This window comes from Schistocerca nitens, chromosome 12 (assembly GCF_023898315.1).
Source record: "Schistocerca nitens isolate TAMUIC-IGC-003100 chromosome 12, iqSchNite1.1, whole genome shotgun sequence".
In the NCBI taxonomy this organism is placed as follows: domain Eukaryota; kingdom Metazoa; phylum Arthropoda; class Insecta; order Orthoptera; family Acrididae; genus Schistocerca; species Schistocerca nitens.
Window position 1 is genome coordinate 5960529 of NC_064625.1, and position 12984 is coordinate 5973512.

A 12984-nucleotide genomic window follows, 5' to 3' on the forward strand; every position below is an offset into this window, starting at 1 on the left:
CAGGTGGATAAACGTGTCAGCTCTACCAACAGAGACATCCAGTGAAGCAGCCAGTTAATGAGAATGTCTGCACATCCAGAATTGCAGGAGTAACAGCTGATTGGACAGGTTTGTGCAGTCCTGTTGTGATGGTGACAGACACAACTCACTTTAGTTTTGTTCGCTGCCAGGTCTCCACAGATATTCTGCAAGTGCCTGTGAATATCTGCAATATTCTGGTTCTCCACCAAATGAAAGTCAATGACAGCTCTCTGCTGTTACTGTCACCATTCTGAAGACTACTATAGTGCCACCACCTACCAGAGCATCATGAAACTATAGCAGCTAAATCAGGAATATTCCACAATGCCCCACTACATATTCTGTATTTGTTAAACTGAAATTTGCTGAAAAAAAGTGTTGCATTACTTATTGAAGGTCCTTCGTATAATGTAGAATCTCCAAATTTTGCTGCCTTTTTTAGACACAATCTTTGCTCAATGGCGTCTTTAAAGCTCTTATCGTGTCTTGCTTGTCCAAAATCTTTCTTTTTCTTTTAGTTTTCTCCTAGGTCTTAACTATTCACGAATCTTCTGCAACACAAAATTGAATGGACATTCTGTAGTGGTTGTAATTTGTGCCCTTTTATATTGGAATATCAAACATCCAGCACCAAAGGGGCTCATAATACCAATGCCGCCATCTTGGCAAACAAAAACTTATCATCCTCAAATGTTAGCATAAAGTAAAGCATTAATACTGGAAAATAGCGTTTCTTATGTGTGTAATACAAGGAAAACATCATAATGAATATTTACCTAGGCATAACTGTAACGACACTGACACAAACTGCTACTTTTAAAGTCTTTGTCAGCAATGAAAACTAGATACTCTAGAAAACAGATTTTAATCACAAGCTTTTTTATTTAACCTATTCATCATCTACCACTTTCGGTCACAGAGCACCGTCACCGGATGTAAGGTAAAACAGGTCAGTTAAAACAATACCCCATTTTTCTTTTAAGCTGATACAGCAGCAAAGTTGCAATTATGCTAATGAATATATCTCACACTTCTTCAAGTCCAACAGATAATGTACCACAGAATCACGAAACGAATATATGTTCTTTAACATTTCGAGGATAGATTAAGATAGCTGTTTGTGTGGTTTCACTGTAACTCCCTCGATGACCTATCAGCTTAAAAGGAAAATGGGATACGTTTCTAACTGATCTGTTTAATGTTACATCCAGCAATGTTGGCCTATGATCGAAACTGGTATACAATATATACAGGTTAAATGTAACAGCTCGTGGTCAAAATGCATTATCTAAAGCAGTAAATGGCTGTTGGTTCTCACCTTATGAAAACAAGACAACCTCACTGCTCACTAGCTACTGCCTCAAGGCACTCTACAGGCATAATTACAAATTAGTACCTTTAATTCATAGGCTCGCCACCAGAATGTGTGGCTTTGTTTATAAGATACTGATGAGGCCAAAATTACTAGTGGAGACCCACGATATTCTCTTATCCCCATAAGAGGAGATTACCGTATAGGAGGAGAAACAGTAGGTTTCTTTAAAGTGATCTAGAAGTAATTATCAGTTAGAATAGATTAGCACCAGTCATTATTTGCTGTCAGCGCACTTTATACAGAAGCAGCCAGCAATGGCTGCTCCTGCCTGTTAATGTGTAAATTGAGTTGTCCCAAACCCCTGAAGGCTCTTTCTCCTTCAAGATGGGAATTGCAGGACACTATTTGTGAATGAATGAATGAATGAAGGAGTGAATGAATACGTGAATGAATAAGACCAACACATTCCACACTGTTTTGCAAGACTGCAGTTGTGACCCGTGAAACGTGCAAAAACTAAACTCAACATTGCCCAACAGCTTAGCAACATTTTTGATCTAGTTTGTGTGTCTTTTAACTTGTCAGTGCCTCAACTGCACGCCGAGTTGTCATCTTTACCCCTTCTATTATTCATATTCCACCAGGGACTTCCCATTATCGAACTTAAATGTAAAACGGCAGTGGCGTCAAAGCACCAAATATTCCCTGTCGGAGCACCATATACTGGCACTTGACAGGTCAGACGGAAATGACTCGCCCGTGTTATTTTTAGATAAAACTAGAGGTCAAGTCTCGGCACCTACTGGTGATGGTGAGCGAGCTGAGGCTCTCGTTGATGCCGTTGTTGGCGCCGGCAGCGGCCGAGACGATGGACTTGGAGCCGCGCGGCTTCTGCCCGGGGACCTTCACCGTCACGTACTGCAGCGAGATCTCCTTGCCGTGCACGTCATCCATGTAGTCCTGGAACAGCACGTTGAACACATTTTAGGTTTTTACAAAAATAGCGAAAGAAAAACTTTCTTTTGTGCAACTCATTTTATTGTTTATCAAATTATTTGCCTTTATATTAAGCACTGTAGAGGTGCCTGAAAACATGCAAACAGACACGGCAATTAAATACGCTCGATGAAAGCGAACCGTAAGCCGTAACCGTGTCAACGGTCGTAAGCAGCAGTAAGAGCACAACTCGGGAATCTCTTTACGATTAAGAAATGAATAAAAAGATTGTGCCATGACTGAGACTTGAACCCGGGTCTCCTGCTTTCTGGGCAGATGAGTTGGCCATTACACCGCCACAGCAGTATAGCTAATACAGCTGCATGGACTACTCTGTTGATATGCCCTCCCAAACACAAACCTCAACCCTCACCTTCATCCTGTTTTCCACTACTACTGAGGCTTTCCAGTATTTACAACTGTTGAGGCTCTTTATTATGATGAAGAGCATTTTATAATCAGAATTTAGCCTTGAAACTGGTTATGACAGAATAAATGCACAAAACAGTCACCCAAAGCTGTTGTTGTTGTAAATGTGAGTTTTTTTAATAATATTATCAAATAGAGTGGTTAGACATAAAATATTGGAAAGGAAAAGAGAGCTCTGCTAAAACCCTTTATAGTAAAATACTGAAGCAAAGATAAATCAGAAAAAAAGAAGCAAATAAACAAGACATCATACAAGGGTGTTATTTATCCCCTACACGCTTTAATTTTTACATGGGTGAAGACAAAGAGTCATTTTTTTTTTCAACCTACAGTGGAGTATGTGCTGAACTGAAAAGTTCCTGGCAGACTAAAGCTGTGTGCCAGGCCATGGCTCAGTTTTAATCTGTGAGGAAGCTTTAGAAGACATGACTATGAAAGATGAACAGACTTTTTGCAGATGAGCAACTAATCGTAACAGAATCAGAAGATGCATTACAAAAGTCAGTCGACAAACTGTATTTAGTATTAAAAATATATGATTTCGATACACCTGTACATAAAAGTAAGATACTGGGAGAGAGTTGAGAAGAACAAAAATCTCAGTAGTATCCTTGCAACAGGGAAACAGTTTTAAATATCTAGGTTACATTCCAGCAACACTGACTCCAAAATCAAAGCATTCTCCAGTTCATGCAGCACAATGAAGATACCCTGAGATAATAAAGTCAGTGTTGAGTAAATGTCAAAATTTTGTAGAACAACCATAGTGCCTACAGGTCCATATGGAGCAGAATGTTGGACCCCGAACAGAAGAATCTAGGCAACAGGAATGAGGTTTCCACACTCGACTTTAGGGTGTGCGAGAATTTACCACATCCGAAATAGAGATGTAGGTCTCAGATTAGGTATAAAGAACACACTGGAATAACCTGAAACACTGAAAGGATGACCGACAACGAATCTTCAGAAATAATGCAGAATTATAAAGTCGTGGGGAACCGTAGAGGGGGAAGACTACAAAACGAACTGAAGAGTGGAAATGGTCAGGGTTCTAACTCCCAAGTGTGACATTTATAAGGAGAATGAAAAATGTATCTCTGTTTGTACAAAACTGATTTGTGACCAAAAAACTGAGAAGGTATTCTGGAAGTACAGAATTATACTGCTCACTGCAAAGAAAATTAGAAAATAAATAATTTATTAAGAACTTTCTGAGTGCTCTGCCAGGAGCTTGACTGGTTCTACATGACAATAAGAAAGTTTTTATATGCTGATGCTTGCAAAAAAAAGAAACAGCATCCAGTCACTGTTAATAATGTTCAGGGTGAATACGTGGATGAGGGGGGGAAAAAAAATCCCAGATATTTCCCGGTTAAAAATACACTTTCTCCCGGGTGAAAATACACTTCTTCCACATTAACTAACAGTATACTTTTCCTCGGAACTGTAAAATTTTTTTTTTTTTTTTGTCATCAGTCTACTGACTGGTTTGATGCGGCCCGCCACAAATTCCTCTCCTGTGCCAACCTCTTCATCTCAGAGTAGCACTTGCAACCTACGTCCTCAATTATTTGCTTGACGTATTCCAATCTCTGTCTTCCTCTACAGTTTTTGCCCTCTACAGCTCCCTCTAGTACCATGGAAGTCATTCCCTCATGTCTTAGCAGATGTCCTATCATCCTGTCCCTTCTCCTTATCAGTTTTTTCCAGATATTCCTTTCCTCTCCGATTTTGCGTAAAACCTCCTCATTCCTTACCTTATCAGTCCACCTAATTTTCAACATTCGTCTATAGCACCACATCTCAAATGCTTCGATTCTCTTCTGTTCCGGTTTTCCCACAGTCCATGTTTCACTACCATACAATGCTGTACTCCAGACGTACATCCCCAGAAATTTCTTCCTCAAATTAAGGCCGGTATTTGATATTAGTAGACTTCTCTTGGCCAGAAATGCCTTTTTTGCCATAGCGAGTCTGCTTTTGATGTCCTCCTTGCTCCGTCCGTCATTGGTTATTTTACTGCCTAGGTAGCAGAATTCCTTAACTTCATTGACTTCGTGACCATCAATCCTGATGTTAAGTTTCTCGCTGTTCTCATTTCTACTACTTCTCATTACCTTCGTATTTCTCTGATTTACTCTCAAACCATACTGTGTACTCATAAGACTGTTCATTCCGTTCAGCAGATCATTTAATTCTTCTTCACTTTCACTCAGGATAGCAATGTCATCAGCGAATCCTATCATTGATATCCTTTCACCTTGTATTTTAATTCCACTCCTGAACCTTTCTTTTATTTCCATCATTGCTTCCTCGATGTACAGATTGAAGAGTAGGGGCGAAAGGCTACAGCCTTGTCTTACACCCTTCTTAATACGAGCACTTCGTTCTTGATCGAACACTCTTATTATTCCCTCTTGGTTGTCGTACATATTGTATATGACCCGTCTCTCCCTATAGCTTACCCCTACTTTTTTCAGAATCTCGAACAGCTTGCACCATTTTATATTGTCGAACGCTTTTTCCAGGTCGACAAATCCTATGAAAGTGTCTTGATTTTTCTTTAGCCTTGCTTCCATTGTTAGCCGTAACGTCAGAATTGCCTCTCTCGTCCCTTTACTTTTCCTAAAGCCAAACTGATCGTCACCTAGCGCATTCTCAATTTTCTTTTCCATTCTTCTGTATATTATTCTTGTAAGCAGCTTCGATGCATGAGCTGTTAAGTTGATTGTGCGATAATTCTCGCACTTGTCAGCTCTTGCCGTTTTCGGAATTGTGTGGATGATGCTTTTCCGAAAGTCAGATGGTATGTCGCCAGATTCATATATTCTACACACCAACGTGAATAGTCGTTTTGTTGCCACTTCCCCCAATGATTTTAGAAATTCTCATAGAATGTTATTTTAGAAATTCTCATGGAATGTTATCTATCCCTTCTGCCTTATTTGACCGTAAGTCCTCCAAAGCTCTTTTAAATTCCGATTCTAATACTGGATCCCCTATCTCTTCTAAATCAACTCCTGTTTCTTCTTCTATCACATCAGACAAATCTTCACACTCATAGAGGCTTTCAATGTATTCTTTCCACCTATCTGCTTTCTCCTCCGCATTTAACAGTGGAATTCCTGTTGCACTCTTAATGTTACCACCGTTGCTTTTAATGTCACCAAAGGTTGTTTTGACTTTCCTGTATGCTGAGTCTGTCCTTCCGACAATCATATCTTTTTCGATGTCTTCACATTTTTCCTGCAGCCATTTCGTCTTACCTTCCCTGCACTTCCTATTTATTTCATTCCTCAGCGACTTGTATTTCTGTATTCCTGATTTTTCCCGGAACATGTTTGTACTTCCTCCTTTCATCAATCAACTGAAGTATTTCTTCTGTTACCCATGGTTTCTTTGCAGCTACCTTCTTTGTACCTATGTTTTCCTTCCCAATTTCTGTGATGGCCCTTTTTAGAGATGTCCATTCCTCTTCAACTGTACTGCCTACTGCGATATTCCTTATTGCTGTATCTATAGCGTTAGAGAACTTTAAACGTATCTCGTCATTCCTTAGTACTTCCGTATCCCACTTCTATGTGTATTGATTCTTCCTGACTAATGTCTTGAACTTCAGCCTACTCTTCATCACTACTATATTGTAATCTGAGTCTATATCTGCTCCTGGGTATGCCTTACAGTCCAGTATCTGATTTCGGAATCTCTGTCTGACCATGATGTAATCTAATTGAATTCTTCCCATATCTCCCGGCCTTTTCCAAGTATACCTCCTCCTCTTGTGATTCTTGAACAGGGTATTCGCTATTACTAGCTGAAACTTGTTACAGAACTCAATTAGTCTTTCTCCTCTTTCATTCCTTGTCCCAAGCCCATATTCTCCTGTAACCTTTTCTTCTACTCCTTCCCCTACAACTGCATTCCAGTTGCCCATGACTATTAGATTTTCATCCCCCTTTACATACTGCATTACCCTTTCAATATCCTCATACACTTTCTCTATCTGTTCATCTTCAGCTTGCGACGTCAGCATGTATACCTGAACTATCGTTGTCGGTGTTGGTCTGCTGTCGATTCTGATTAGAACAACCCGGTCACTGAACTGTTCACAGTAACACACCCTCTGCCCTACCTTCCTATTCATAACGAATCCTACACCTGTTATACCATTTTCTGCTGCTGTTGATATTACCCGATACTCATCTGACCAGAAATCCTTGTCTTCCTTCCGTTTCACTTCACTGACCGCTATTATATCTAGATTGAGCCTTTGCATTTCCTTTTCAGATTTTCTAGTTTCCCTACCACGTTCAAGCTTCTGACATTCCACGCCCCGACTCGTACAACGTTATCCTTTCGTTGATTATTCAATCTTTTTCTCATGGTAACCTCCCCCTTGGCAGTCCCCTCCTAGAGATCCAAATGGGGGACTATTCCGGAATCTTTTGCCAATGGAGAGATCATCATGACTTATCAATCCTTTCAACAGTTGTGGTTTTATACACCGGCTTAGAATTTCCTGGCACTTTAGAAAACGAAACTCAGGGGAAAAAACACGCTTTGGAAAGATGTCATGCGCAGCAACACGTACACTGCATATTTTCGTATTAAGAAAGTATAAATTCGAATTCCACCAATCACCGCATGTTTCTTTCCGAAGGATTGAAATCGAGATTGCGATGCACTTTGGTAAACCAGTCATAGCTCATGTCAAGTGATCCCGCCAGCCGATGACAGCGGATATTCAGAGCATAGGACACGTCACGTAGTCAGCCAATAGCAACATCACTGTTAAGCAGTGTGAACACACAAATAGGAAAAGATAATGGTTAAAATTAATACATACAGTGTTGCTATAAGGAAAGAAAAGCTTTCACGTATAATATTGGTTCTAAGATTAATAAGCTGCAAGAGAATCTAACCTTTCACACATGATGTTGATCTGTTTTGCAGGTATTACACTTTAAGATACATCACACAAATGTGCCAGTAAAATTTTTAACGACGACATAAATGTCTGATCTTCTGGGCTCGAAAATATTCTAAATGGTCGTCCTCAGAGATTTGATTTTTGAATGAGAGTCAAACGCTCTAAGATTTAAGTAATTCACCGGACATTCGCGTACAGAGTTCATCTTGCGTAAAAGGAAATTTACTTTGAGAGTAACGCTTTTCAAACAACCATTCAGAATATTTTGCCGCGATCTGTTAGAAATAGGTTCATTTCAGCAGTTGCCAGAGAGCACCAGATAACAGGCGTCGTTGCGCGTGAGCATCTACGATGGCACAGGGAGCCCGTATGCTCACACGTGTAAAACATTCAAAGATTTTACATTATGTCATAAGAGAAACGAGACATTCGAGGATACTCCAAGAGCGTGGGAATTTTGTGGACCAAGGCAATTAACGCTTGACTGTCGGAAAGGTGGAAACAAAATCTGAAACTAATAACGTATTTTAGCCTTCTGTAAGTATGTGAATGTATTTTAATTCACTTGATAGCTCCCGGCCACAGAACACAGTTTTGTTTTCATTTTATGTGAGAGCAACAAAATCACTTAACGTAAACACGGGTCACGTGGAGACTACCCCCTCCCCGCTACAACTGACTGCTCTTTGCTTCAGGTCCAGATCTACGATGTTTCTGGACTGCGGCAATATTAGATAGTCGCGCTCCCCCTCCCTCGAGCACTTGAGGTAGGACGCCAAAAATTTAAAAAATCAAATTTTCAAAAATATCTTCATTTTGTAGCGCACTTCTTTCTGAAGAGTCTGATACATAAAAGATTTATGTTTGAGGGAACCTAAAACATGTTATTTGGCCTTAAGTGTGCCAAAGTGCAGTGCCACACCTCTTCGTACAGAATTCTTCCATTGCACGTCTGTATTTCTCTCTGTGGAATTCAAACGTGTAACTGTAATGGGTGCCATCAAACTATATTCAGGCCAGTGGAAACTAAAATCTCCTGTGGTGCCTCTCCTGCTCCCAGACTGCTGGTTTGACATCCTGCCCCCCTTTTAAAAAATCTCACAATTATCACTGGATGGGATTATTTGTAACCGGCAGAACAAGAACTCTTCAGAAAAGTTGCAGTCTTTACTGCCTATTAGCTAATAACTTGCTGTTTTGTGTGACATAAAATTAAATATAGGATACATAAAACGAGTAAAGACAAGAGACGAGCAATACAGTACACATTTCCTCTGTCATTAAATCCTAGCTTTTTTTTCCTCTCTAATCTTGCTACAGCTTTACAGGACACACTTTTCTTTCGGCAAAAGAAGCTATTACCTCATCAAAGTTTGTGAAATATTTTGCTACATGAAAAATCGAAATATCGTTGTCTAATATTGTGTAAACTGTTAATACAAATGCCGGCGGACCTGGCCACGCGGTTCTGGCGCTGCAGCCTGGAGCCGCGAGACCGCTACGGTCACAGGTTCGAATCCTGCCTCGGGCATGGATGTGTGTGATGTCCTTAGGTTAGTTAGGTTTAATTAGTTCTAAGTTCTAGGCGACTGATGACCTCAGCAGTTGAGTCCCATAGTGCTCAGAGCCATTTGTTAATACAAATAGTACCCACAACTGGTGTGGTTTCTCGATCTGGTTACGTGTATTTTGTCACTGTCTGCTAGATAAAATGAAATAGGCCTGCCTAATATTGCAGCAATTGTTACACACGCCAAATAAACGAGACTTTTTTGGCACAAATAGTAATAAAAATAACATGACAGAATATAATTCACAAAGTACCAATGTCAATGCCTATTAGGCCTACTACAAGTAAAAAGTTTTATGTTAGGAAATAGTTTCACGTTTCATTCATACTCTCTAGCTTATGAAGCATGAGATCGAAAAGTAGTAGTACGAAATTTTTATATAAATTTGGAATCGTCATATACTTCTGTAATTTGTGTGAGTCCCCGTTTCTTCTCTTTACTCGTTCCAACAAACAATCTTGTCATCACTAATTCTGTAACTATTCCTGCCAGTGTCAAAACTTAGAGGTTAACTTCACTAACCCTGCCACAATCACCGGTTTAGTTATCCTGCATTTATTCTCCGGTTAGGCGTTATTACGTGTTCGTACAACACGTTTTCCGCACTACTCCCAGAATAGAACTTTAGCGGCTGCTAGCCGGGGACTGTATAACTGGCCCGTAATAGTGTAGCGGTCTGGCCAAAACTTTTCTGTCAAAATTTCATTTTCTTGGCTACACAGAGAAGAAAATATGTAATAATTGTTGCCTGTTATTCCTGCCACATAGCATTCCACTCTGGTAGTCTGAATCTACTGAAGTCACTAGTAATTATAACAACACTGATCATCTGCAAACCCAGTCAACAACATAAGCAGCGATTACCATTCACCCATTCGGCTTTATTCTGCTCGGCTCATATTGACCCGTCACGTTTCGTCTGCAGGAAAGTTTATTTGTTTATTTCTAGATGCGACAGGGATTCCCCTGCAGAGGCATCACATTCACTGTGCATGCATTCAAAAATCAACTTACGATTCATTCAGAAATCAACTTCGAATTTGTTCAAAAATGATCAAAAACCAAAAGGGATGTGTTCAAAATCATACGAGTAATCGATAGACCAACATGCGCTTGATGCTACTCGATTTGTGAAACAAGGTATTTTTCCTCAATAATGTGAATTTGGTGTCCCCCCCCCCCCCTCCCTGAAACTGCCGCCCGGGACAGATACCCCAGTTTGTCCCCGCCCCCTAGTTCCGGGCCTGTTGCGCGTATGTGAATCTGGCAGCTTAGGAGCACCAGTAAAATTTTTCCAGATAGCATCTGGCTGCTTGCTGCTTTTGCTTGTACAGTTAACTGCCACACTTCTGTAGCCAGAACTAATGCAATGTAAACAGTTGTGACGTCACGCTCATCGGAGGCAATTTGTTGATATGAAACATTGCATAGTCTTTAGGAAGACTTTGACACATTTTGCTGTTAGCAGACGCTTGTATGAGCACTGTGTGTTGTTGTTGTTGTTGTTGTATATGGTGCATTTCCTTCGCAACTTAAGTTTTTTTTTTTTTTTTTTTTTTTTTTTTTTTTTTTTAGCGAGATACAGTAATATTCTTTGTTAGAATATTGGTTCTTACCAGTCAAAGTCACAAAAATTTAACTGAAAACAAAAACACTGAAAATTTCCCAGAATTCTAAAAAAATTCCCGGGTTTTTCCCGGTTTACACCTGGATGAAAAATTTCCGTGTTTTTACCGCATCTCCCGGTTGTCCCGGGTCGTATACACCCTGAATGTTATTTATTTTACACAAATAGTGCAGTTAGCAGTTTCGAATCAGGACATTCATCTCCAGATGGCTGCTCATATTTATGTTGCACTTGTTGCTGTTTACATTGGTTGTCGGCTGTCGTTCCCCGACCACTAAGGTAAACATAAACATGAACAGCCATCTGGAGATGAATCACTCAATTTGAAATCAATGCGTGTGCTATTTGTGTCAACAAACAGCATTATTAACAGTAGCTGGTTGCTAGCATCAGCTTGTATTCTGTACACAGGCACATACCCAAAAATGTTAGTTTCTGACAAAATAGCAGACTGAACGTTTTTGTTCCAAATGCCATTAACGCTGAGGCAACACATGTTAGTGGTAATAAAGGTACAGATATGCAGTAGTGAGCTTTTAAATAGTAGAGCTGTAGGCAACAAAAACCACTTCTCATATATTTTAAGTTTTGGAAGTCCAGAGCACAGCTCGGAACAAAGACTGTGCGCCATCTGCTAACGTGTGTCTGTCCACGGTTTGACACTGGATCAATTCTAGGGACATGCAACAGAGTACCGAGAACACAACAGCTCTGAAAACACATTTTGTGAAACAACAGCACTTAAGAATATTTTCCATTTCTACTCTTCAACTGACAGAATGATCAATTTTGACATCTTCAAATACAGAACAGTGTTAATAAGACTGATCTTTGCTCATCGTGGTGGTTGTTGTTGTTGTTATCAACAATGAAACCGTAATATTTTTCTCTGCAAAAGTGGAGATCGTGGAGAAGAATGAGGGGCATTTGAGTGTAGACAGTGGTACTCACGTGCAGGCTGGGGTGGTAGGTGAGGCGGCCGTCGTCGCAGAGAGTCACGTACTTCTTCTTCCACTCCTTGTTGAGCGCCTTGCTGGAGCGCTTGTACAGGTAGCCCTGCTTCAGTGGGATGGCGCGCCCACTGCCCAGCTCCGTGCCGTTCTTCAGCTTGTCCTCGCCCTTCTTGGAGGGAGTGAACAGGTTCGACCGCCTGCGGCTTTTCCTGAAATTCCATACACAGTTGGCTGTGTGAGTGTGTGAATATTCCCTACATAACAGTATTCATTGTTTAATTATGAGCTCCAGTAATAAAATACTAAAGATAGTAGTTTATAGAATATAACTTCAGATGAAATATACGAAAAAACCTCGTCAATAATCGGAAGCTTAAATTAAAATAACGAATGGAAAAAACAAAAATTAATATGTTAATTTACTCCTAATGTTTTCAACTGCGTAGAAACTTTCAATGCCCTTTGGAGCTACCTCGATATGTCTCGAGTTTAGTCTGCACCGAGGAGGGAAAAAGCCTCATAATCTTGCAACCACGTGGGCTTCTTCCACAAAAATTATCCAGAAATACACAATCTGCGTTCTTCTAGTACGAGTAGCACACCAGCTTGTGTGTGGCGTGGTAAGACTTGCGCCACCACCTCTGGGTGGGGTACATACGTAACCTATTCGATAGTACTTATGTAAATAACATTTAGCGTTCTGGTTACTTGTCGGGTGATGAAAACTCTTAAAAATAAACGTACCATCGTGTTACTAGTTATTAATGTATTTATATGACCTGAATTACAATATGTATACTGCTATACAAGAGATCTCACAGTGTTTGTACGCGGGTCGGACAAAAATACGGAAACACCACAAGAAACGCACGCTCGAACATAAATGCAGACGCTAGACAAGCCTGCAGGTCACGCTGTCGTTTCTCGCCTCGGACGACACCTGTGCAATGCCCACGACACGTCGCAAGTGTTAGCCGTGGTCACGGCGGTGTTGTGTGCATTGCGTGAGATAAAATGTGGGCAAATTGTCGGTGCTTCCGTGACCGACAGTGACGAAGTATTCGGCGTCTCGAGACACAGGGAAAGTGGAAAAATAGCATCCACCGAGTCACAAACTGGGACGAAAGTGTGTGTCGAGTGAT

At 40.5% G+C, this 12984-nt stretch overlaps 1 protein-coding gene across 1 annotated transcript in view; it reads right to left on the minus strand.

Annotated features, from left to right (window-relative positions):
* LOC126215305 (centaurin-gamma-1A) overlaps positions 1-12984 on the minus strand; it is a 319380-nt gene that overhangs the window by 63698 nt on the left and 242698 nt on the right. Inside the window, exons 7-8 of the mRNA XM_049941987.1 lie at positions 11841-12051; positions 2140-2296 (exon numbers count right to left, since the gene is read on the minus strand). Coding sequence (XP_049797944.1) covers positions 2140-2296; positions 11841-12051 — 368 coding nt within the window. The remainder of the gene's footprint in view (positions 1-2139; positions 2297-11840; positions 12052-12984) is intronic.